General features: G+C 40.2%; 1 protein-coding gene across 2 annotated transcripts in view; it reads left to right on the top strand.

Moving 5' to 3' along the window:
* Nucleotides 1-4,855: 4,855 nt before the first annotated feature.
* Nucleotides 4,856-27,251, top strand: part of LOC127572324 (ubiquilin-1-like) — a 35,261-nt gene continuing 12,865 nt past the window's right edge. Inside the window, exons 1-3 of one of the 2 annotated variants that reach the window (XM_052019433.1) lie at nt 4,856-5,202; nt 22,573-22,724; nt 26,108-26,202. In XM_052019433.1, coding sequence (XP_051875393.1) covers nt 5,083-5,202; nt 22,573-22,724; nt 26,108-26,202 — 367 coding nt within the window. In that variant the 5' untranslated portion in view covers nt 4,856-5,082. The remainder of the gene's footprint in view (nt 5,203-22,572; nt 22,725-26,107; nt 26,203-27,251) is intronic. The other variant, XM_052019432.1, reaches the window with a different exon arrangement.

Below are 27,251 nucleotides of genomic sequence, written 5' to 3' on the forward strand. Positions count from 1 at the left end.
ATTATAAATGGTCTTTTCCACCTTTCAAAAGTGATTGGCTGTCAACCTAAAGGCTTTGTGAAAGATCCTTCTCACATTTGGTTGCCCTTTAAAAACTTGCTTTATTGCATACCTGTTTCCCCCCACCCCCTCAGATGTCTCAGAGATGTCAACCATCTCACTGGAAAGGTACCATTGATGATGTCTCTGCAAAATCCTCCCAATTCACTTTTAAGTCAAGTAACCCAACAATGCTAGCAACCTCTCCCAGCTGAACAACCCCAACTTCAAGGCTGTAGTTGAATTCAACCAGATCTGATGGATGGGCTACGTCTTTTGCATGTTCTCCCAAAATAGATATTCTGCTCTAAGCTCCATCATGGCAATAGTTAATCAGGAGAACAGAGAAATAAAACTTCAAAGATGTTCTCAAAGCTTCATTTAAAAAATGTGACATCCTCGGTGCTTAGTGGGAATTCCTGGCCTGTGATTGATCAAATTGGAAAAGGAGGCATTGAGAACCTCCAGTTTCTTTATCAAGAGCATGTAGCAGAGGGAGCAAACTACCTCTCAAACTACTCACCCACTTTCCTCTTCAAGCATCTCCTGCCCCAGCTTTGCTTTTCACATGGGTCACATCAGCCATCTCAGAACCAACTGAAATGGATTAATTCCAAGTCATCTTCAATGCCAAAGGCCAGTTTAAGAAAAAAAAACAACAGCAATCAGGCATAGTCAATGAGGGAAATGCAAGGGGAGATTCAGTCCTGGGAAATCTGGTGCACTACTTAAAGCTGAAGGAGAAAATAGATAGATGGCTTTTAAATAAGGGACCATTTCAATTTGGGATGGGGGGGGGGTAAAGTTACTCTGGTCTAAATTGTTAAATGGTAATTATTTTTAATTTAAAATTAAATTTGTGGCTGCTTCCTGGATCCAAGTAAACAGTATTTAGTGGAGTACTTTTAGTTCCATTATTTCAAAATAATTCTACCTCTGAAACTAGTCTGCTTCTTGAGCAAAAGCAGGAACCTTTTTTCAGTATTAGCCACTTGGGACATTTATGCTGTCACTGGTGCAATATTAGAAATGCATGCAAGGGCTACAGTAGCATTGATTTTTAAGTTACTAGAAATAAAGGAGTCTATGGCAGTTGGCTTATTAAATGGTGGGTTATTAAATTAACTGAATCAGAATCAGGTTTATTATCACTGACTTGTATGTCATGAAATTTGTTGTTATGCGGTAGCAGTACAGTGCAAAGACAAATTACTATAAATTATAAATTACAAATTAAATCGTGCAAAAAGGAATAACAGTAGTATTCATGGACTGTTCAGAAATCTGATGGCAGAGGGGGAAGAAGCTGTTTTTAAACTGTTGAGTATGGGTCTTCAGGCTCCTGTACCTCCTCCCCTATGGTAATAACGAGAAGAGGGCATGTCTCGGATGGTGAGGGTCCTTAGTGATGGATGCCACCACCTTGAGGCACCACCTCTTAAAAATGTCCTCTATGGTGGGGAGGGTTGTGCCCATGATGGAGCTGACTGAGTCTACAACCCTCTGCAGTCTCTTGCGATCCTGTGCATTGGAGCCTCTCCATACCAGGCTGTGATGCAACTGGTCAGAATGCTCTCCACTGTACATCTATAGAAACTTGCAAAAGTCTTTGGTGACGTACCAAATCTCCTCAAACTCCGAACGAAGTAGAGCCACTGACATGCCTTCTTCATGATTGCATCAATGTGTTGGGCCCAGGATAGATCCCTGAGCTGTTGATGCCCAGGAACTTGAAGCTGCTCCCCCTTTCCACCACTGACCCCTCAATGAGGACTGATGTGTGTTCTCCTGACTTCCCCTTCCTGAACTTCCACAATCAATTCCTTGGTCTTGCTAACATTGAGTGCGAGGTGGTTATTGCGACATGACTCAACCAGCCAAACTAACTCACTGCTGTACACCTCCTTGTTGCCACAGTGGTGGTTTTACCAACAGTGGTATCATCTGTGAATTTACAAATGGCATTTGAGCTGTGCTTAGCCACAGAGTCATGAGTGTAGAGGGAGTAGAGCAGTGGGCTAAGCATGCATCCTTGAGGTGCACCTGTGTTGATTGTCAGTGAGGAGGAGGTGTTATTACTGATCTGCACTGACTGTGGTCTTCTGATAAGGAAGTTGAGGATCCAGTTGCAGAGGGAGGTACAGAGGCCCAGGTTTTTAAGCTTATTGATTAATACTAAGGGGATGACGGTGTTGAACACAGAGCTGTAATCAATAACCAGCAGCCTGATATGTTTTGCTGTTGTCTAGGTGCTCCAAAGCAGAGTGAAGTTTTAAAAATATGATGTTAATAATGAGACCATTGAATGATTGTAAAAACATATCTGCTTTACTGATGTTCTTCAGAGAAGGAAATGTGCAGCCCTTATCCAGATTGTGTGACTCCAGCTCACAACGGTGTTACTGACCCATCATTTCCACGTAATTCAAGGGAGGGAAAGTGAATTGTGAGGAAAATCAAAGTCTACAAAGGGGAAGACAGGTTTAGCGAGTGCTCAAGAAGGTGACAGAAAAACATTAAGTTTTGCAGTTTGGTAGGATCGGTGCTGGGTCCCTTGCTGTTTGTCATATATATATTGATTTTGATGAGAATGTAGGTGATTTGATTAGTAAGTTTGCGGATGACACCAAAATTGCTGGTGTGGTGGACAGTGAAAAAGGTTACAACAGGATCGAGATCAACTGGGAAAGTGGGCAAAGGATTGGCAGATGGAATTGAACTCAGACAAGTACAAAGTAATGCATTTTGGGATGTTAAACCAGGGCAGGACTTGCACAGTGTATGGCAGGGCCCAGGGAAGTGTTGTAGAAAAGAGAGACCTGGGGGTACAAATACATAATTCCCCGAAGGTGGAGACACAGGCAGACAAAGTGGTGAAGAACATGAATGGCATACTTGCCTTGATTGGATGGGACACTGAGTACAAGAGTTGGGCCATCATGTGACAGCTGTGCAGGATGTTGGTGAGACCACACCTGGAATACTGTGTGCATTTCTGGTCACCATACTACAGGAAGGATGTGATTAAGCTCGAGAGGGTGCTGAAGAGATCATTAAGGGTATTATTGGGACTGGAGGGCTTGAGTTATGACAAGAGACTGGATAGGCTGGGACTGTTTTCCCTGGAGTGAAGGAGGCTGAGGGGATGACCTTATAGAGGTGTATAAAATCATGAGGGACATGAATACAATAGATGGTCACAGTCATTTTCCCAGGGTAGGGAAGTCTAAAACTAGAGGGCATAGTTTTATGGTGAGAGGAGAAAGATTTAAAGGGAATCTGAGGAGCATGTTTTTCACAGAGTGTTAGGTATCTGGAATGAGCTGCCAGAGGAAGTGGTGGAGGTGGGTACAATTACAATGTTTAAAAGACATTTGGACAGGTTCATGAATGGAAAAGGTTGAGAGGGATGTGGGCCAAATGCAGGCAAATGGGACTAGCTCAGGAAGGCACCCTGGTCGGCATGGACAAGTCGAGCCAAAGGGTCTGTTTCTGTGCTGTACGACTCTAATGGAAAAGAAATACATTGGGAACCTACTAAATGTTGGTGTGCTTGTTCATGTGGCGCAGGAAGTAAATATATAAAAGTGGATGGTACTTTGGCCTTTATTTGGAAGAAAGTTGGAGTGCAAAAGGCTCTTGCTGAGACTGAATTCAAAAACGAGGCACTCATGAGTCAGCAGGGTTTGAGAAAAGATGGGAAGATGCTCCCCAATTCACAGTGTGGATTCCATCCATCCAAAGGCATAATGGACATGATCCATGGGAATGGAGCTAATCTTAAGACCTAAAGGGAAACGGTTCAACCTACGGCAAGTCTGTTCCAAAACTAAGGCTATCCAAATCTCAGAATGCAGACAATGCTTGTGTTTGTACCTGCTCGTCTAAGCTTCAAGCTGCCATTGACCAGAAGTACTAACTGGATGGAAACATGATTCACTGCCATTTGCCCAAATGTTATAACAAACATTAGTGGAGAAATTGTTTAGGTAAGATCGGCTGATGGTTGTACTCAAATCCCCATGTTTTGTTTTGTTAAAAGTCAATGGGAACAAAGGTAAACTACTCTCAGTTTCCCATGCTTTGCATGGAGGAACGGCAGTTTTAATGGAGGGAGAAATCAACTTCAATATTATTTAGTTTGTAAGCTCCCACTCGCAAGATATTTACAATTAATGCTGTTAATTAAAAATATAGCAAATTCTAAGTCAATCTTTAAACTGGATTAATTGTACAAGCTAGCATCAATTTATACTAATATTTCAAGCAATGGTCCAAGTTTGGACAAACTTCATCTGATCCAACCCTACGTGAGTCCTGGGTCAAAATGTGAAATATATGTCTGCAGAATTTAAACACATCTCCCTGCATATCTAAGCCCCCCACCACCCGCCCCCTCTCCCTGCGTATCTAAGCCCACCCCCACCCCCATCTCCCAGCATATCTGTCCCCCCCACCCCCCCGCAGCATATCTGTCCCCCCCACCCCCCCGCAGCATATCTGTCCCCCCCACCCCCCCGCAGCATATCTGTCCCCCCCACCCCCCCGCAGCATATCTGTCCCCCCCACCCGCAGCATATCTGAGTCCCCCCACCCGCAGCATATCTGAGTCCCCCATATTTAACCCCCTGCATATCAGCCCCCCCCCCATATTTAACCCCCCCCCCATATCTGAGCCCTGCATATCTAAGCCCCCCCCCACCCCTGAGCCCCCGCCCTGCTGGTTGAAACCGCCAGTCATTGCCTCTTGTCTTCCCTGCCTCCCTCTCCCGGCATCCTCCGCTCCGGCTTCCGGTTCTGGCAGCTCCCCCTCCCCCCCATTGCGTCATCGCCGCCTGCTGAGCTCCGGAACGTCATCGTCGATCCGATCCGGCCCGACAGAAACAAATATCATCGCCGGACCGCTGCCACCAGCCGCCGCCCCTCGGCTGTGTCCGTTTAATTTTTCCTGCGGTTTCGGCGAGCCCCCCCTCCCCCCGCCCATTTCCCGTGGTGCCGCGGTGCAATGAGGAAGCTGGCCGGTTGTTGACAGGCGGCTCCGGGATGGCGGAGAGGGCTGCGGGCAGCGGGCCGGGCCCGGCGGCCGCGACCATCAGGGTCACCGTCAAGACTCCAAAGGACAAGGAGGAGTTTGAGCTGGCGCCGGACTGCACCGTGAAAGAGGCGAGTGGCCTGGGCATCGGAGCCCCGGGGGGGGTGGGGGCAGCGCAGGTGGTCGCCGGGGCTGGGAGCTGGGGCTCCGGCCCCTGTCACCGGCCGCAGCGGACGGCTGTGCGGGCAGACGGCCCCGCTTGACCTCGGCAGGGGAGGGGAAGGGATAATTTTCGGGTGTTTTCTGCAGAGACCCGAAAATACAGCACGCCGATCTCCCAGTCACGCTGTGTCATCCCAGACTTTAAACATCGTCATCAGGACAGCACTCCTCCCCGAGCTGTTTAACGTTTTAAAGATTGAGAAGGATCATAGCAACGACCAATATTTAAGCCTAATGGTCACTTTCAAGGTGTGCATGATGCTCAGAAGTATTTGGTAACATTGTAAGTGTATTTTGGTGAGGCAGTTATCAAATGTTCTGCGATGCTAATATTTTCCCAATGCAAACCAACGCGAGATTGTGCCGTTGCTACAGCGGGTTTAGTGAATTTATTTGGTACGCATACATTCGTTGCAAATTATTTTTTTCTGGACCATAGTTCTGTGTTTGTGGAGTCTGCCCACAGGTACAGTAGAAGGCGCTAAATGGTTTGTTGATTTAATTCCCATAGTGCATCTCAGGTGTAGTCACATCTCAAAATCCGATAAAGGACGCAGATGGAAAGTGTGAGAGCCACACAGATTTTTGAGAAGGTTTATCAAGATAATGAGGGAGGTGAAAATATCTCTGGGTTAGGTAGAGACAGGTGGCAAGTATGTAGTGGCAAAAAGGTTGGGCAATGGAAATGCAACTTTGACAGAATAGGATACATATGTGATTATGTTCTCCAAAAGTGAGATGGTACTATGTAAAACTGAAAATTAGGTATAAAAAAATGCTTGGAATTGTGCTCTTATGTTAAATGAATTTATTTATTGGTACAATCATAAAATGTTGTAATAAAAACAGAAAGCTAAAAGATAGGATATGGTGAGTCCAGAGAGGAATTTGAGAAAGAGTTTGAATGTCTTTGTCAATTCATCAGTTTAGGGGAGCTGATGCAGTTTGGAAACATAGTTGCAATTTTTGATTGCCTCACGACATGTAATCTAATTAACATGCATTTTGGAATCCTTGGGTGTAAAGATTTTCTCTTAAATGTGATGAGTTTTTTTTTAATGTTCTTGTCAATCAAAAGCATCTGTAGAACAGTATTACTTTGGGCTTGTGTTAGCTTTCTTTGCAGTTATTAATAGGGTAATAATGGTCTTGGTTTTCTTTGTAGCTAGTATGTAAAGGGATTTATGGTACAGTTAATGTAAGAAAGTACTTGCCCTTGGTGCTTTCAGAATCAGAAGCAATGTTAGTTGTCTGTTTGTTCTCCCATCTTTAAGGCATGTATTTTGAAACTGGTTCTAGGATCCTGGGAGTCTTAACAGGATAGATCTGTGTATGCTGAAGGTCATCAGCCTATTTATTTTTGTTAATTAAGTAAAATTATTGATTTCCCAGTAAGTTATTTCTGTTTCTTTCTTTTGTGGAGATATTTTCTCTTTTTCTGGAAGAGTTTTATTGGTTTAAATGAGGCTACTGACAATATGTCAATATTTGAACAGATCTATAAATTGATCATTTGGCAAGATTCTTAGCATTCTCATGGAGAAATATTCTGATATACTCTAAAGTTGCGATAGTCATTGTTAGTTTTACATTATTCAGTATTATTTGCATTATTGGCTGAATGTAAAAGTTTAATTCTCTGTGAATTATTAATTTGCAACTGAAGATCAGTTAAATGGTAGCCACGTATTGTCCAAAATAATCAGTTTGGGGAATATGATGTCTAGAGAATTATAATTCCATCATGTATTATAAGAGCAGCTGAAAATATTTTGCAGATTTATAATTGGAACCTGAATTCAATTCCCCCACTTACAATTACTGTTGAGGTGAAATTTAGCAGGATTGGAAATGGCATTTGATTTTTAGTGTAGACTGAACAGCATTTGACTGACATTTTTAACAATCTCAGGTATGCTTTTCATCTGTTTGATAAAATGGCAAATATTAATGAAGAGCTAAGCAAATCAGATTATTATGACCAGGATAAACTGCTGAGCAGCACTGACATGACCTGCCCTGACGTGACGTGACCTGGCCTCACCTGAGCCGAACCTGAATGATTTATCAGAATAATACTTGGCACATTCGGTGGGGTTCCATAGGGCTCAGATCAGATAGTCAGGCTTGTACGTAGCATCGGTCCCCAAGTGATCATCTTGTATTCAACAAAACATAGGAGGAGATGACTCTTAGTTTTTTTCAATCCTCATCAGCTCGCTGTCAAAGCACTGTTAACCAATTATACCTGAAAGGCCACGTGTACTGTCAAGCTTATTCTGGATCTCTGGTGTGCGGTTTAAATGTTGAAAATTGAATGGGTTTCATAATGACCACATACTTAAGTGAGACTGCATACTCTTTATTGCACCCCTGACTGACGTGTTCAGAAATTTGATCTGTGATTTGTGCACTTGTTGTTAGGGCGTGTACTGCTGTGCCGGTTGGAAGTCTATAACTAAATAGCTAACAAGCATTTTTCGATTACTGTGTTCTTGATCACAGTTGTCAACTAAGGAAATGAATAAGTTCTTGCCATGCGGCAAGGAAACAGGGTCATTGGCCCACTGAGTTCACTCTGACTGTCAAGCATGTATTTACAGTAATCCCATTCTATTCTCCCCTCATACCCATCAACTGTCCCCAGATTCCACCACTTACCTACACACCTGAAGCAACTTGCAGTGGCCAATTTACCCACCAACCTTCACATCTTTGGGATGTGGGGAAAAAAAACTGAGCAGCCAGAGGAAACACATGATCACAGGGGGAGCATGCAAACTCTACAGACAGCACAGGAGGTCAGGTTTAGACCTTGGGCTGTGAAGCAGCAGCTTTACTGGCTGAGCCACTGTAGTATATTTGCACAATGGAACACTTGATTCACTTGTTGTACAGGTACCTGCATTTTTATAAACTTTGAGAATTACTAAATTGTATTTTCAGTTGATATTTAGTCTACAGTGTATGTTGATAGGACAAATTGTGTACTTTTCCTTTAATCTTATTGTAATTATTGGTATTGCATTCTTTTCCATGGTTCATGATTTCAGCTGCTAACTTTAAAATGTCTGTTATAAATTGTATAAAGAGACTTGTTTTGAAGAAGTTTGCTGATAAAACAAATTCAAAGCTGATTTTGATACATGCTTAACTCTTCAGCAAACATCAAACCTAGTGAATTAGTGTTGTCAAAGGGGCTATTGTTTACTCAAAGTGCATAGAATTAGCTTTGATTTATTTTCAAGTAACTTTCCTTAGATTATATAGACACTTTCATCCCACAAATTTCCAACAGCGTTTCTAAAAGTGATACTGTCTGATGTTGAAATTTTGTCAGTCTTGTATGAAATAGTGTATCTTATACTTCACTCTTGACATTCATTCTCTTATACTGTTATAAAAAGAGGTGGAATAGACTGGGCTTGTTTTCACTGGAGCAGAAGAGGGCAAGCGGGGACCTGATGGAGTTATATAAAATTATGAGGAGGATAGATAGCATAGATGGGGGAAAAAAATCTTTCTTTCATGGTGAGGGCATCTACGACAAGGGGGCATAGGTTTAAGGTGAAAGAATGTTTATTTGAGGGAGAATTATTTCCATGTAGAGGGTGATCGGAGTCTGTGATGATGCACTGTCTGAGGAGGCATTAGAGGTAGATACTCTCACAGCATTTAGGAAGCATCTAGACAAGTACTTGAAGTGCCAGTTCATAGATGGACCTAATGTGCTTAAAAGGGATTAGTGTTGATGGGTACAATGGATGGCATGGACATAGTGGGCTGAAGGGCCTGTTTCTGTGCTGTACAACTCTGACTCGATGATAATTCCAGTATTTGCAGTTTATACATTTGTCAGCACCGGAAAACGATCAGGTGAAGAACTCAAGTTCCACATAATGTATATAGAGTGGCCTTACTGATGGAACAATCCACTTAATTTTATTGAGAGTTCCTCAGTGGATCACAAGAATTTGATTCTCTTACTAATTATGATTGGAAATGATTGCAAGATGGTAGTTATTCTATTTTAACATAATGTTGCTTTTTTTTAATAGAGTTGAGCTACAGTATATGATTGGAAAATGTAACATAAGATTCTGAGGGGCTTGAGAGTCCAATTGCTGCGAGGACCTATCCCTGGTGTGTGAGTTAAGAACTAGTAGTGGTCTCGGGATAAGAGGCCAGTTGCTTATGCCTGAGAAGAGAATTAATTTCCTCTCTCTCATGGTGAATCATTGAAATTCTCTGACCCAGAGAGTGCTGGGTGCTGAGTCATCAAGTAATTCAAGTGTGAAAGAGATATAGGGAGTTGTGGACTCACACACCAGGGCAAATGTGCACTCAGCATCCACACTGGGAGAATTGAGGTTATGGGATCAGACAGGGAAAGTAGAGTTGAGACCAAAGATCAGTTCACCCATGATTTTATCAAATAGTGGAGTAGGTTCGAAGAGTTACGTAGCCTACTCTCATTTCTCAGAAGGCACAGAAAGCCTTTGAGAAATAGTGGAGAACCATAGGTCTAGAGAGCATGAGGAGCTCAAAAGAGATTAGCATTCAGGGGAGAAAATAATGGAACTGAGAGGTGATAAATCTTCAGAACCCGATGACCTGTATTCCAAGATTTTGGAAGAATGAAGCATTGTAGATGATGGATGCACTGGTTGTCATCTTCTAAAATTCCGTAGATTCTCAAAGGTTTTCACTGATTAAAAGGTAGAAAATGCAACTCCACTATTTAAGAAAGGAGAGAGAGAGAGAGAGAGAACTGGGAGCTTTAGAGCAGTTAGCCTGATATCAATTGTGAGAAAAATGCTGGAGTCTATTAGCAGAGTGGTGACAAGGCACTTGGGATGTAATAATATTGTGAAGAGTCAGTATGGATTTATGAAAGGGAATTTGCTTTTCACAAATCTGAGGTTTTTGAAATTGTAACAAACAGAATGGGGAAGGGGGAAGTTGATTGCAGTGTATTTGAACTTGCAGAGAATGCTATACAAGATTATTAAACAAAATTGAAGTGCACAGTATTAGGGCTAATATACTGGTGAGAACTGGTTAATGAACAGAAAATAGAATAGGAGTAGACAGGTTATTTTTGGGTATGGAGGCTGTCACAAGTGGGGTGCTATGGGGATTGGTGCTGGACTAAAGCTGTTCGCATCTTTATTAATCATTTGAATAAGGGATTACAGGTAATGTATTCAAGTAGGCTGAGGAGCTGGGAATTAGTGTGGGGCTGTGAGGAAGATGCAGAGAGGCTTTGGCAATGCAGATGGGGTAGGTGAATGGTCAAGAATGTGACAAATGAAATATAATGTGAAAAAAATGACCTCATCCACTTTGAGAAATACAAAGACAGTAAATGTTGAGGGATTGAGAAGTGTTGGTATTCAGAGAGACCTGATATACAGACTAGTATAAAAAAAAGTTAACTTGTAGATAAAGTAAGCAGTTAGAAAGGCAAATGGTATGTTGGCCTTCACTGACGAAGGTATTTGATAGTGAAGTCTTGCTCTAATGAAACCTTGTTCAGAATATTATGTACAGGTCTGGTCTCTCTACCTAAGGAAGGATAATTGCAATGGAGAGACTGCAGTTGAGGTTCAGCAGCTTGAATACTGAAATGGCAATTTTGTTTCCTGAGGGGAGAATAGGCCCTGGGCCTATACTCTTGAGTTTAGAACAATGAGAGACATACAGAATTCTTCCAGAGCATGACATGGTGTCTGGGTTGTCTAGAACCAGGGGTCATGGTCTGGGAAAAGAAAAGGGTAGGTCATGAATGACAGGTGAGAAGAAATTTCTTCATCCAGCGATAGTGAACCTTTGGAACCCAAGAGGGTTGGTTGTACAGGCTCAGTTGCTGAGTATATTAAAGACCGATTAATAGCTGTTTGGATGTTAAAAGAATCGGGACAGAGTTAGTGCAGGGAAGTGGCATTGATGGAAAAGATCAGCTGTGATTTTATTGAATGGCAGCAGGAACAAGGGGCTGAATGGTCTTATCTGTTTCTTATGTAACCTATACCTACAGAATTATTATTGCAGATTTGGGATAGAATACATCATTGTTTGAAATGTGAAGTTCATCCCTTTTCTTTGAATTAAACCACCTGGACTGTGCTTTGGCACATTTGTTCAGATGGTTGAATTGTACAACAGCTCTGTAATGTGTAGTAAACTAATCTTTGCATGAAGTTCAGACATCATTGTAGATTATACATCAATGGCACATAAATGTCTATTTCTTATAATTCTAATACATAATTTTAGCTAGCAAAGCCTTGCATTGTTGTACCAACCTCTTTGCTTGTGAAAAATCAAATTTGTCTTGTATTGTGAGTATCTTGAGTGGAAAAATATTTGCTTTTTTGTGGTTTGACGCTGGTGTATGGTACTGTAAGCTACCCGTTTAGTGAGTTATGCATGGAATCATTTTTGTATGTAATTCCGCTTTCAGCTTTGCTAATGGGAAAATGAGGAACATGTGGTTGGGGGAGAAAATGAAGTATGTGTTGTTATGTGTGCAGGCTAGGTCAGGTGTATGGCTTGGAGTATGCATCATATCTTTTCTCTCAGCTGATGAATAATGCCGGTGAGGAAAGTTGAAAAATATTAATATAAACTTAATCTGGCCATCTAAGTGGTTCCAGAGCAATTTATAAATGTCCTTTCAGAACAATTGAATGTTTGGTGGCTGTCATCTACTGGCTTCACTGCAATCAGTGATGCTTAATACATGCTAAGTAGTTTAATATATCTGATCCAATTGAGTTTCAAATGCTTGGTGGGAATCGTCTAATCTTAAGCAGATATGATAGTCTGAAATTAATTGGTAACATTCAATCAGCTTTTATAGTGTTAGCAAGAAATCAGATCAGCTTCAATGAAAGGCATTGTAAGCATATTGGACCCACTAGTTCATATGATAGTGTTTTCAACAGTTCTGATTATGGTACCTCATCCTTCTTCAGATGGTACTGAGGGATTTTATCTCTAGCATCCCACCAGGTAGCAAATTCCAGACCTTGCCATTCTTTAGGTGAATTATATTTTCTTTCTCCTCTAGTCCTTCTATCAATCACTTTAAATTTGTGCTCACTGATAAGGTGAATAGGACCTTTCTACTCACTTTGTGCAGGTCTACAATACTTTCTTTATGCTGTAACTAAATTGACCTTCCTGCTTGGCTCCAAAGAAAACAACCACAGCCTAATCGGTCGTTCCTGTTAACTAAACTAATCTAGCCCTGGCAGCATTCTTGTTAATCTTCCTTGCATACTCTCTAGTGCTGTCACATCTAACGTGGTGACTAGAACTCTATCAAGTACTCCAGCTGGCCCAGCCAGTATTTTACACAATTCTAGCATGACCTTGCTTAAGTTCCATCTAGGCCAATAAATATTAGCAATCCACAAATCTTTATAAGCACATCATCTACCTGTCTTACCTTCAGGAATTTGGAGGCTTGTGCTTCAAGGTATTTCTGTTCCTTTACAGTATCCTACCATTTATTGTGTATTTGCTTGCCTGGTTTGTCCTCCCCAAATGCATTAACCTCCCAACTCTCAACATTGAACATCCCAATTTTGTATCCACTGACCCCATCCATAGATATCTTCCTGATCAACAAACTTCTTTCTCACTGTCAACCATGTAGCCAATTTTTGAATCAGTTGCAGACTTCTTAATCATGTCCCTTTGTGTTTAAACCTCTGATATACTAGAAGGCAAGGGACCTAGCTCTGAGATGTACTGATTTCCATGGCAAACAACCTTCACCAGTTAAAGTTCTATCAACCATTAACCTTCTTGTCAGTGAGCCTATTTTTCATCCAGTCTGCTAATTTTCTGGTAAGTCTGCCATGAATAACTTCTTAAAATGGCTTGTTTCAATCCATGTAGCCTACATCAAACATTCTGTCTTCGTTGATTCTCCCCATCTCTTCAAAAAAATTCGGTTGTTATCCTTGAGAAGAAATCCATGCTGATTGTAGTTAATTAATCAGTACCCTTCTGATTAATAATTTAACCAGTTCTTCAGGTTTGCTCAGTATCAATGTTAGGCTGACTGGCCTGTGATTCAAAGTTTAAGTATTTGCAGGTTTGCTGCTTGACCTCGGATTCACAAGATCACAAGATAAGGGAGCAGAAGCAGGCCATTCGGCCCATCGAGTCTGCTCCAAGGAAAAGGGAAAAAGAAATGGGGTGGGAAAAAAGAGAGAGAAAAAAAAACTATTCTAATCCCATTTGCCAGCCTTATCCCCATATCCCTTGATACCCTGACTATTTAGATATCTGTCTATCTCCTCCTTGAATACCCCCACTGATCTGGCCTCCACTGCTGTGCGTGGCAAGGAGTTCCACAATTTCACCACCCTCTGGGTAAAGAAACTTCTCCTCATCTCTGTCTTGAAACTGTACCCTCTAATTCTAAGATTGTGCCCTCTGGTCCTGGACACGCCCACCAAGGGAAACAGCCTAGCCACATCTACTCTATCCTTACCTGTCAACATTTTAAATGTCGCTACGAGGTCCCCTCTCATCCTTCTGTACTCCAGCGAGTACAGTCCAAGAGCCGACAAACGCTCATCATATTAACTTGATTGTGTTCATACAGGACTTGTGTAAAAGTTTTAAATGTTTGTACTGGTGAGTAAATATATTGAATATAAAGGCTTGAATGAAAGATCATCAACTAAAAAATTTACACTGATAGTCTCACCATGGATGCTAACTAACCTACTGATTATTTCTGGTCTTTTGTGTTTTTATTCTTGAACATTATATTTGCTGGTTATTGGAATACACTGTTCATCTCCTTGAACCTATTCTGCCAGTTATTTGCATTAAGCTATTTTAAACTCTGCTGGTCAAATTGGAGGATTAGTTTTCAGAGAGTTGCTGAAGATCTGAAAATTGAGGAAAGGTTTTGTTTGAGTGTGCGTGAGATTAATTTTCCATTTAAGTTTCCAACGGACTGTAATTGTGGGCAACATTTCTACAATGTAATTAAGAATAAGGACCATAAACTGATTGCTGGTACATTATTTTCTTAGATGTCTCTTGCTATTTTGGGGCACACCCAGTGCATTTTAGATGTAGAACCTGATTCTGATGTATCCTTTAATTTTGTGTTATGGTACTTATGGTTGGAGTAGGAAGAATGAATAGTTAGAATTTGTTGAGGAATGCAAGGTGTCTTCCAACATCTCCTCAACTGAGATAGTGTGCAGACTTGTAAAAGTGTATTTCTTTTAATGCGAAATAACATAACATCTTATTTTTAGCTCATTAAATATTGAGTACAATTTTGTGCTTTAGGTTCAATTATTTTAACATTGAAGTTCTGTTTAATGGCAAATCAATACAAAGTGTTAAGTTTTTAGCTTGTTCTTCAATCTACACCAGCCTGTTCCCTCTCCTTTTTATCTTTCACTTTATTGCTTTGTACTGGTTGTCTGGGAGATCTTTCAGGTATTTTTTCCTGGCTTTGACATCTGTTAACTATTTTTGTAGTCCAACCTTGTTTCTTTCTTTTTGTTTGTACATTATCTTTTGCTCTTGGAAAACTTAATCCTTTCCTAGCTTTTGCCTCATCCTTCAAGCTTGACCTTTTTGTGCATGATGTAAATTTTGATGCAAATAACATTTCTAAACACTTTAAATCAGTAGATAAGGATTGAAAAACAAGGTCAAATGAGTTGCATTGGAATGCTATTAGGACCATTTGTTCAAATCCTGTGAGACACGGTCTGATGAAGTTCGTTTGTAGTGGGTTCACCAGTCTGTTCCTGAGATAAAAATTTAGGGAATTGGTCTGGAGTTTCAATCAAAAGTCACAGATCTAAAATGAAGAGTAGTGTTTCATTAGAAGAAGAATTGATTTAATATTGATAATTGGATAGGCTTAGTACCAGGAACTTGTTTTTGGAAAGACAAACACTTTTGATTTAGTGACCCTAGGCTTGGGTCTCACTCCAGTACTTGAATTCGTTGTTGTGTGAGCACTTAAAGTGCTGAGTTGCTGGATTTCAAATGAGATGTTAAAACTGAGGCCTTGTGTCATTTAAACAGAAAATGCTGGAAACACTTTGTAGTTTAGACAGTATCTGTGGAAAGGGACAGGGTTCACATTTGAGGTCAAAATCCTTTCAGCAGAATTGTAAAATGATATATACAAATGAATGTAAGATTCATTGCACTGTTTGAATACAAACAGGGAGTTTTCCCACTGGATGTTACTTGAATGGGGAGCAGGTACAGGAGTCTGAGGACCCACACTCAACGATTCAGGAACAGCTTCTTCCCCTCTGTCATCAAATTTCTGAAGGGTCCATGAACCTGTGATCACTACCTTGTTATTCCTTTTTTTTGCACTTTCTATTTTTAAAACTTATAGTAATTTTACGTCTTTGCACTGTACTGCTGCCACAAAATGATAAATTTCATGCCATATAAGTCAGTGGCAATAAATCTGATTCTTGCACATAGCTAATTCACTTCTGCACTTTTCTGGAGTCTTGCTGTATGCATAATGGCAGGCACAGTTTCTTGTGTAATAATTGTGTAAGAACTTCAAAAAAAAATGTTTAGGTGTGAAGTAGCTTGGGATGTCCAAAGAATGCTAGTTCATTTATTCTGCCTAGTTTTTTTTTCTCTGTCAGGTACCAAAAACTGGACATAGCATCGTGGCTTCAGCTTCACCAACAAATTATGTAGAATAATGTATTATTTGAAAAAAAACTGTTTCTAGTTATAAAAGTTAGGATAACGTATCTCTTTTCATAGCTTTAAAATTTTATGAATTAATGTTCTGAAAATCATCTTTTAGTAATCTTTGAACTTGACTTCCCAAATATGCCAAGAAGGATATGTTAGCAATTTCTCTCTCGTGTAATAAACAGTCTGTTACTATGTACTCAAGACCAAAACCCAATGCAGTCAATGCATTGTAAAGACTAATGGTTTTCACATTATTTATCTTGTTAATAGAGTTTTAAACCAGTTTATTCTGGAGTACTTCTGTATCTGATGTAGGAGTAGATGTCAACCAGTGTTTCACTATGTATGAGTTTGGCTCAGTTGGTCACCACCTCCTCGGATTTGGACTGTTTTGAGTTAGAGCTTCACTTCACAGGATGTCACTTTGCTGCAGCCCTGAGTGAGAGTTGCATTGCAATGCACCTACGTCCTTTGGTGAGATGGAAATCTGATTTGTTTCTGCCTGATTCATTAGTTTGGATCCTGTTCGGGAAAAAGTTAGCTTGGCTGACACTTTCCCTTCTTGTGTAACTGTAAGAAAATGATCTTCAGGTCATTCATTTTAATACTGCTTATCTGCACTGCTGTCGTAAATTAGTACTTTAACACTAGAAACACTCAGCAGGACAGGCTGCAGTATTGTATTCTACAACTTTGAGTAATTTGATTTCTCTCACTGTATCAGTAGTCCATCTGTGAATTTTGGCTCTGCTTGTTTGTTCTTATTCCTTTTTCTCCTCTGGAAGTAAAGGACGTGGCCAGCCTGACCTGCTGGGCATGTCTTCCTGCTCTGCGTTCCACAACTCCTACATTCTTTTGTCTATGTTCCTGCTGACTATTCCCATTCATTCGTTGACTGGATAACCTTGTGTATATTCATGTCACGGAAGTGTTACCCTATCAGAGACATCCCCCTCCACCACCCTCCCTGCAATTTGATTATTTTCTTTTCTCTGCTTCACAGTTCTCTCGAAGGGTGTTAGACCTGAAACGTTAACTTTCTCTTCCTGTAGATGTGGTCTGACTTGCTGAGTATTTCCAGCATTTTCTGTTTTTAATTTTAGATTTCAGCAACTACAGTTTTTTTTTGGTTTTTGTTTTTTTTACACTGGTAATATTATTTCTTTCATGAAAGTCAAAAAGAGTCTTAGTTACTTGCGAGGGAAGTATTTAGTAAAGTTGCAGTATCTGTATTCTAAATGTTTATTAAAATTCCATGCCCCAAATGTGAATTTGAGTAATTCATGTTTAAAAAGGAATTTATGTCTCATTGCAGTTTCTACTTATTGACATCTCTCTTCTAGATCGGCCCCCCAACTGCAAGGCGATCGTTCATTGATTTAAAATGTCAGAAACAGCCAGGAATTTGACAAGGTGATCACTGCATGCAGGATACTGCAACTTTTTATTTTGCTTTTGTCCACAACAGTGCCAACCTACCAGTTAGTGACATTTTCTTTGTTAGATTGAATTGAAGGGAAGCATGACTGATGTGGATCTGGAAACAACTGTTTTCCTGAAAGTGCAAATAATACAGTAGAATTCACTGTAGGGAAGATTTGTATTATTTTATAGAGACAATCTGAAAGTGCTGAATATGTCTGTTGAAGAGAAATATACAAAACAATGAAAAGGGATTCTTTTGTGTTCAGTTATGTTTAGTTTATTGCAATGGGTAAAAGTATAGAAGATGGTATTTTAATTAAAATTGGGACCAAATATTTCATGCTGGATCTTGTAACTTTTTTTAAAATGAGGATTTTTTTGAATTGTGCATTTAGAGGTTTTATTGGTTGACTGTGAAGGTTGGTCGATGGATGAGCTGTTTTGTAAGAGATGCAGAGTCATAATCTAGTTAAATGAAGTGGGTTTGTCTTGCTTTGGTTGAGGGGAAATGTTGTCTGGCAAACTTAGTTTTATCCTACATTTCATTTTCAGAATTTTAAAAGGTAAACCGAGCATTGTTCACATTATTGATAGTTATTCCAACACTGAGGAGTCAACTGCAGACTTTACAGTTTACTTCCAGCCTGGAATATTTATTCATTTTAGCTGAGCTAAAATGAATAAATTGTAGAAGAGCTTCCATAAACTATTTCCATTTTTTTAAATTACAAAATGACTGGGATTGTTGTCAGTACACATTATAAACCTGGCGCTTGTGTTCATACGTGTTGTCATCCTCCTGAAAGCAGATATTTAGTTTTCTGGAACCATTATTATCACCATGTTTTTAGGGTAATGATACCAACAAAGTAGGACAAGAAGAACAATACAAAAGTTTCATTGCTGCAGCAATCAAATCTAATCCTCTTCTTCAAACTTTATCACCACTAATGATATTTATCCAAATGTTGTGCAGTTTAAAATGCCACTTCCAACTAATTGCCTTGCTGGGTTGTACTTGAAGTAGAGCTAGCAGTTCTTACTGTAGTTTAAATTACTAGATCTGCATGGGATTCTTCCTGGTATAGAGAGGAAAATTTGTATAGAAATGGAGTTGTTACAAGCCATTACCTTAAGCTTAGATGCTGGATTAATTAGCACCTGCCTTTTTAGGTATAAAGCAGACAAAAATTGCTTTTACCTCTATTAGGTTGACCTGGTGATGATTTCTGGGCAAAATCACAAAATTGGACTCAGCACTTCTGGTCAGGATCCATGGCAGCAGATCTGACTACACCAGCATAAGCCACACATTTAATGATGTCATAAGGTCAGCACTACACCACTTGAACCCCTACTGACTAAAATTGAGCCTTTCATGTTGATAGACTGTTGGTCATAAAAAACAGAACAGAAATCTGCTGATGCTCACCAATGAGATGTGAAGTTCAGGCTGAAATGAAAACACAAAATCCTAGGTATATTCTACAGATCAGACTACAATTAACCACACCTCTTCACAGATGTTGCCTGACCTGCTAAGAATCCCCACTGTTTCCTGTTTTTATTTCAGATTTTCAGTATCTGTAATTTTTTACTTGTGAATGAAAGGCTCTCCATTGTGACAGTGATCCATTGTACGCAACATTTGCCAGTACCATTTTCCAATGCTTATTTTGCAAAGTATTGACTATTTTTGAGCAATGTGCTATGATCTCTGCCTCACTTTTGTCATCCTGCATCTCGTTGTGGTGTGGGGCCATTGATGGTGCAGGACTCCATCAAGCAAGCAATCAGGTGGGGAGTGGTCAGACACGCACTCAGTTCCTGTATTTTCCTTCACCACTATGGCGGCCTTTTGTGTAGTTAGTCTCTGCGACCCACAAGCAAAAATCTTTTAAGGTTTGATGAGCCTCCCGAGTGATTTCAGCCAACAAAAAGCAGCAATCATGAGCTTCTTGTGCATCTGTTGTTGGGAATAGGACTTCTCGGAATTAAAGTAGGAAATACGAGGGTGTGCTTTCAAAGAACGTTTTGTGCTATTTAACGATACAAGTGAGTACTGAAACTAGTGCTAGCATTGACACACAATGGTACTTTAGCAGATCCAAATGTGTCCAAGAAATGGTGGTAAGGATAAACCCAGCAATTACAGATCAGTCTATTCAACCTCCATTGATGGCAGGAAGCTTTTAGACACAATATTAACTGACAATCTTGACAGTCACTTAGATGAGCATCGATTCATTAACGGAAATCAGCACAGGTTTATAAATGGAAGTCTCCATAGCTTTCTGGTGAATTCCAAAGATTCATAACTCTGAGATTTCCACTTCATCTTAAACAGTGACCCCTTATGCTGAAACTAGCCTTGGATTCCCCCACAGAGGGTGAGGAAACCATCAGTATCTACTCTGGCAAACCGCGCCCCCCGCCAAAGAAATGTATATTTCAAAAAGGTAGTTTCTCATTCTTCTAAACTCCAAGGGAGCATCATCCTGACGTGTGCAACTTTTCCTCAAAGAAAAATCCCCAAGGAAAGTTGTATGTTGGCTGTGATCTGACCAATGCACTGCAGTTGTAGCAAGACCTCCCTACTTTTATACACCATTCCCTTTTATAATAAAGGCCAAGATTCCTTTTGCTTTGCTTTGCCTTGCCTTACTTGCTGTGCCTGTATATTAATTTTGTGCTTCATATGTGAGGATATCCAGATACCTCTACCGCAAATCCAGTCATCTTTCTTTCAACTTTCCTAACAATCTGTTTGAAACCTGCTACAAAGTTGTCCTACATTTATTTTCTACTGTTTTTTTGAAGATACCTTGGTGTCTTATCTGGTTATGCCCACCTCCCCTTTCTTTTCATGGCTTGAGTAAATTTCTCAGTCCAAATATCTGTTGCCATGTTCTGCCATACTTGCTACAACACAGAATAGGTCTTATGGCAGATAAAGCTGCTGCCTTATAGTTCCAGAAAACCAGGTTCAATCCTGACCTTCGATGCTGCCAGCGTAGAGTTTGTGTGTATCCCTGTGACCACGTGGATTCATCTCGAAATGCGTAGAACTTGATAGATTAATTGGTCACAGTAAATTGCTCTTAGTGCATAAGGGAATGGTAGAATTTGGGGGAGTTGATGGGAAGAATAGCTCACAGAAAACTAGTGGAGAGTGGGATTGCTCTGTGAACAGACATGGACTTGATGGGTTGAAATGGTCTCCTCCTATGTCAAGGAAACATGGAAATGCCGGCTCCTGGCAGAGGAAATCCATTAGTCCCATATCTCTGCAACTTACTCTCTCACATACCTATTAACTTCCCCCTTTTGGTTTATTTGCCATTTGCCAACTCTGAGGAGTGATTTACAGTAGTAAATTAATCCAGTAATATATCCTTGGGATATAGGAGAAAACCAGAACAGCTGGGGGAACCTCAGTCATGGGGAGAATGTGCAAACTCCAACAAACGGCACCATGGGTCAGGATCAAGCCAGAATCACTGGAGCTGTGAGATGGCAGCAGTGCAAAGTGCTGTGCTATTATGCCAATGTATCTGACTCCAAATTATGTATTTTTTTAAAAAATAGTTGTTGGTGTTCTGAATGGAACATTAAAGACAATTAAATATTCATTTCGAATCTCTGATGTTTGAACTTTCTGGCTGGACAACTTCAATATTACAGCAAAATGCTTTTATGTTACAGGTGGCATGGTGGTGCAGCTGGTAGAACTGTGCCTTCCAGTTCCAGTGACCCTGCTTCAATTCAGTGGTGTCTGCACAGAGTTTACACATTCTCTCTGTGACCACTTAGCTATCCTCCTCTCCCTGCCCCCCCCCCCGACTCAATGGGCTGAATGGTTTCTTCCATGTCATAAGGCAATGTGGCAAATATTGTATGAAAATGCAAACATATATTTTTACTTTAATAGTGTTTCTGTTCTGTTCCGGTATCTCTGAGGAATACCATGGAGGTTCTGCTGGATTTTGTTAAATGCACCATTTAATTATAGTAAAACTCCGATAATCCTCTACCCAATTGCTTAGAAATCCAGATGGTTCGGCCCCTTGGCTCACTGGGTGCTGGTCCATCTGCTCCCTTTAACACATCCCAGCTCTAGTTCCTCTGTTCCCTTTAACACAGAGCCCTGTGTTATTTTGTCTATGTGCTATGTTATGAGAGAGGTGCAAGTTTTCATCTAATTCTTGCTGTGTGTGATTTGGATTGCTGCAGGGATCACTGCCAAGACTGTTAACTTTGATTATGCTTTGGATATGTATCTCACAACTTTTAAGACTTTGCTGTTTTTTTGTTTTGTTGGTTTAAGTCCAGAGTTTGAAATATCTGCTAATTGTGAAGATTCAGGATTTACCCCAGTATTTGATCAGTTTGCTTCATTTGCTGGGGGGATGAGAAAAGGAAGGATGTTGATATCTGCAGAAGATGGTGGACATGGCAGTCCTAAGAAACAGATGGCTTGCACTCTTTCTTGTGACTAAATAGCCCATAGCATGGTAAATGGGATCTCTGAAAGTGCTGGCAAGTGGGTGTATTTCATAATTGCATAAGCTACATACTTATTTCAAGCTCCTCTCTCGTTTTTGGCTCAGGTTCCCATTATGGACTTTGTATCTAGAAGTGCATCAGCAGTGCTACTTGTTCAGATCATTTACCAGAATTTATGTTGTTCAGGACCAGTTCTAAATGCCTTTATGTCACTTGCATCATTATAATGAAACTTGGAGTGATCTGTTGTCATGTTCCTTCTGCCTGTTTCTTAAGTGTGTGACTTCCTTTCTGCTCAGATGACCTGATTGGAAGGTGGTTGTATACCCAGGGATGTGCTATTTTGGGGAATTATTGGAGGACCAAGAGAAACAGTACTGCCAAGTTTCTGTAAATGGTTTGCCAATTGAATGGCAACACGTGGGTTAATTTAGAACACACACTTACTGCAGGATCTCCCATAGATAAAGTTTATAACCCAAGGAAGACTACAAATATCTTTAGCGGTGTTTAAGTTTCTGAATTGCTGGCCTTGCACTACACTTTTTCGTCAGTGTGAAAATAACCAGGTACAGTACAAGAGTAGTACAATAACTTTCTTTTTTTTTAATAAACAGTTCAAGGAAGATATAGCCAAACGGTTCAAGACACAGCCAGAGCAGCTTGTACTAATATTTGCTGGAAAAATCCTTAAAGACCCAGATACACTTGCCCAGCATGGAATACAGGATGGACTCACAGTTCACCTGGTAATCAAAACTCAAAGCAGGTAATGCATATTTACAAATCAAAACCAGTAAGGATTGTAGTAAGATCATTAAAAACAGAAATGCTGCAAATACTCAGAGTCACACAGCATCCTTGGAGAAAGAGACAGTTAATATTTCACATGAATGATGTTTATTGAGAAAGTTATCGACCTGAAACGTTAATCCAGTTTATCTCTGTGCAGATGTTGCCTGACTTTGAGTATTTACAGCATTTTCTGTTTATTTTAGATTTCAAGCAGTTTTTTGCTCCTGTACTATAATAAGGGAATTGCCTAATCAAAGTATGATAAAAAGAAGTCTTATAAGATTTCTTTATTAGGCACATGTACATCGAAACACAGTGAAATTCATCTTTGCGCAGGGTGTTCTGGGGGCAGCCCGCAAGTGTCACCACACTTCCGGCACCAACATAGCATGCCCACAACTTCCTAACCCGTACATCGTTGGAATGTGAGAGGAAACTGGAGCACCCAGAGGAAACCCACACAGACACAGGGAGAATGTACAAACTCCTTACAGATAGCAGCCAGAATTGAACACGGGTCGCTGGCGCTGTAATAGCATTATGGTAACTGCTACACTAGCTCTAGACAGTGAATTGAATTCCTAATAGATTTAGTTCAAATGAACAAACTACAAATATATAAATTAGGAACAGAAGTAGGCCATTCGGCTCCTTGAGTTGCTCTGCCATTCAATAAGATCATGGCTAATCTGATAGTAATCTCAGTTCCTGTATTCTTAACTACACTGGTAATATTTTGTGCTTGCCTATCAATAACCTAATAACTCTTTTCAAAAAAAAAATCATGGGATGACTCTCTTCCTCAAAGGTTGATGAAAGCAGAGCTCCAAAGATTCACAACTCTCTGAAGAGAAAAAATATCACCCCACCTGTCTTAGATGTAACTTAGTATAATTTTTTAAAACATTAATTTCTAATTTTTAGATTCTCCCACAACACCTGCTCCACATCCACTGTGTCAAACCTTTTAAGAATTTGTGTTTCCATCATGTCCCCTTTCACTCCTCTAAACTCCTGTGGATACAAGCCTAGCCTGTATATAAAATAGTGTTACTGTACGCAGTATTCCAGATATGATCTCACCAACTCGCAGCAGGCATCTTGAGGCTTTGTAAAAATACCATTAATGCTGTCTCTGCAAAATCTTCCAAATTCACAGGAAATGTAAGTGAACCAACTTCAGCATCCTCTCCCAGGTCAACATCTCCAGAATTGAGGCCCCAGTTGGGCTAAATAGGTTATTTCGGGCAGGCCACGTCATTTGCTTGCCTGACACCAGACTCCTGAAACTGGCCCTCTACTCTGAGCTCTGCTATGGGAAGAGATAACCAGCTGGATAGAGAAAAAGGTTCAAGGATGTGGTCAAAGTTCCTTGAATCCTGGGGACCTCTGTCTCATGACCATTCATAGTGAAGAAGGTGTATTTGGGTTAGCACTGCAAATCATGGCCATGCATTAAGAGCACATGAAAAACATTAGCTGTGGAATGTGCGCCATCTCACGAACTGTCCACCTCATTAGCCACCACCTGCCCAGGCTGTGGTTCCTACATTAGCCTCGTGAGTCCCCTCAGGACCCGTAAAACCAGAGTGGAAGCAAGTCCTCCTCAACTCTGAGGGACTGCTGTAAAGAAGATATTACTGAAGCATAAGGTCCCTACTTTTGCATTCAGTTCACCTAACCTTAAATGATAACGTTCCATTGGCTTTTTTAATTACTTGCTCTACCTGTGTGAATAAAGCACTAGGAAATCCAGAGCCCTCCGCATCTCTGAGTTCTGCAATTTCTCACCATTTAGATGATTTTTTTGTTTATCCTGCCAAAATGGACTATTTCACATGTTCCTATATAACACTTCATTTGCCTGCCCATTTAACCTATCTATATTCATTCCTAGCCTCCTTTATAACTTATTTTCCTACTCATTTTTGTGTCATAAGCAAATTTAGCAACCAAACCTTTGAAGACATTTGTAATTGTTGTGGCCGTGGGATTGATCGCTGTGATACTCATTACATTTTTGCCAACCAGAAAAAGGCCAATTTTTACCCATATCTGTTTCCTATTAACGAGACGCTCTTCTATCCATGCCAATATATTATCTCCTAGACAATGAGCTTTCATTTTTCAGAATAATCTTTTATGCAGCATCTTATCAAGTGCCTTTGGAAATCTAAATATAGTACATTCATCGGCTTTCTTTTAATCGTAACATATGTTCCCTCTTCAAAGGTCTCCAATAAATCAGCAAAACGTGATTTCTCTTTCTCAAAACCATGTTGATTTTTGCCTGATTAACTTCGAAAAATTCATGACAATGTCTTTTATAAGAGCTTCTAACGTTTTCCCACTGGCAGCTGTTATGCTAACTGGCCTGTATTTCCTGATTTGTTTCCAATGTAATTGCTATTTTCCAACCTCATGGAATCACTGAATCTTGGCAATTTTAGCAAATTGAAACCAATTTAAAAATTTACATTGAGGTAAATGTGCTCTCCCCATCCTGATACAGCATAGATTGCAGGCTGTAAAGACCTGAGGAGCTAAGAGGTGCCTCAGATGTATCAGCGGACAGCTTAAAATATTGAAGAAAACGTTGTATTTGGTTGAGCAGGAGATGCGATGAACTGAATTGAAATTTTTTCAGGATCTTGTGAAACAGTTTCTTATTACTTGTCACGCCTCAAGACTTGCTGCTGGTGCTAATACATAAGAATGAAGCAGCACAGAAGTAGACATTTAGCCCATTGTACCTATGCCTACACTTGGAGCTTTCCAGTTGGTCCCACTTTCCTGTTCCTACCTCTGAGTCCTGCAAAGTTTTCCCTTCGAGTACTTGTCCATTTCCTTCTCAAAACATATTGTTGAATCTTGTTCCACCACTTTAGATCATCATAACTTGTGTCCCCTCTGGTTCTTCAATTTGCTTATTCTTGTTATCCTAAAAATAAAGCATCTAACACTGACCATTCAAACCTGACATTTACTTCAAATCCAGGGGATAGAATAAAAAGTTCTCTGTCAAAAATGGGTACATTGTTGGTTTTAATTTGGCAATAAATTTGTAATCTCACACAAAGCTACATGTCATTGATACCAGAAACTGAAAAAAAGTGTCCTTCTGCTATAAGAGTTGCTTTTCTGATATTAGGCTGAGGTTCAGAATGGGGAGAGGTGTCTTTTTACTTGACCTGGTGTGTCTGCTGTTGAGATTGAGTGCTTGAGTTGCTTTCATCTACCTGTTCAAGCATACTGCCCTCTAACCAATGTTTATATAAAAAAAGCTTGCATGACTGCCTTCAAAAAAAATTAAAGTAAAATTGCTGTAAAACTTTCCCTTTTTTGTTTGTTGTACAGACCCCCTGAGCAGCAGAGCCAATCTGATAGCCAAAGGAACACTGCTGCCACTTCAGCACCTTCGAGCAGCACAGGCTCAACTACCAGTACCCTTGGTAAGAGTTGTTAGTCGACATTCAAACTGGGATACTTGTCCATCACTTGAGTACTGAGAATTCATTTGGTACTGGAGTCCTGATTTTCATTTCTAAACTCTCCATGCACTGATGTTGGTTAAATGCGTTTCCACATTAAGAAACAAACTCTTATTATGGTGTTTCTATTAGGGCTTAATGAAGTTTGAGCAGATAGCAGGTAGGTCTAAAAGGCATGTCTGAGATTGGTTGTGGAGAATAGGCCATGAGAAATCAATGTATAGATCAGCCGGTAACCTTCTGACAAATTAGTAAATGTCTCTGTTGGCACAATTGCTCTCCCTTACAGAATGAAATGGATGCATGTTCAAGGTGGTGCATTGCATGGATATCCATTAAGGTGTTGCACAGATAAGCTGTTGCCAGTCCATATAAAGTTATTTCCATTACTCTGAAACTGATGCTAGTTAGTCAAAACCATTTTAAAATCCACTGCCTCAAAGTGAACTGTAATATTTACCAAATGTTCCCCAAAACACTGAAGAGGTTATGCAATATTTTACTGATTACAGTGGAAAGAACATAATGTGCATCATATTAAATACATCGGCACCAGGGTAGGGTCACAAAGCCACAGCAGTTTGCTTAAATCTCCCCCACGCTCTTCCCAGTAAGGTCTAATACTCCCTCACTTTCACAGAGGAAGAATCATCACAGCTTCTCATAAACAGTTGAGGTCATAGTGTGGTAGTGGCTTGCAAGTCGACATCTGACTGCTTATTTAGCCAATAAATAGTGTAATCTAAGTCCAGTCTATAAAATTTGGCAGAATGGGATATTAGTTTGTTGGGGGAAAAAATGCTTAACTACAGTATGGCATCAATGGCTTGTTTACTCTCCTCCTCTGCTTCATTCCTCCTATTCTAATGGACTTGTACTGCATTATCTTTCTACAGGATTTTGTTGTGGGAGGTTTTGAACATGTTTATTCTTTGCATATAAATCTTGAGTAATGATTGCCTTTGGACATCAGATGAAATCAATCCTTGCCTGCTGCTGGTACATCCAGG

This window comes from Pristis pectinata, chromosome 7, assembly GCF_009764475.1.
Source record: "Pristis pectinata isolate sPriPec2 chromosome 7, sPriPec2.1.pri, whole genome shotgun sequence".
Taxonomy (NCBI): domain Eukaryota; kingdom Metazoa; phylum Chordata; class Chondrichthyes; order Rhinopristiformes; family Pristidae; genus Pristis; species Pristis pectinata.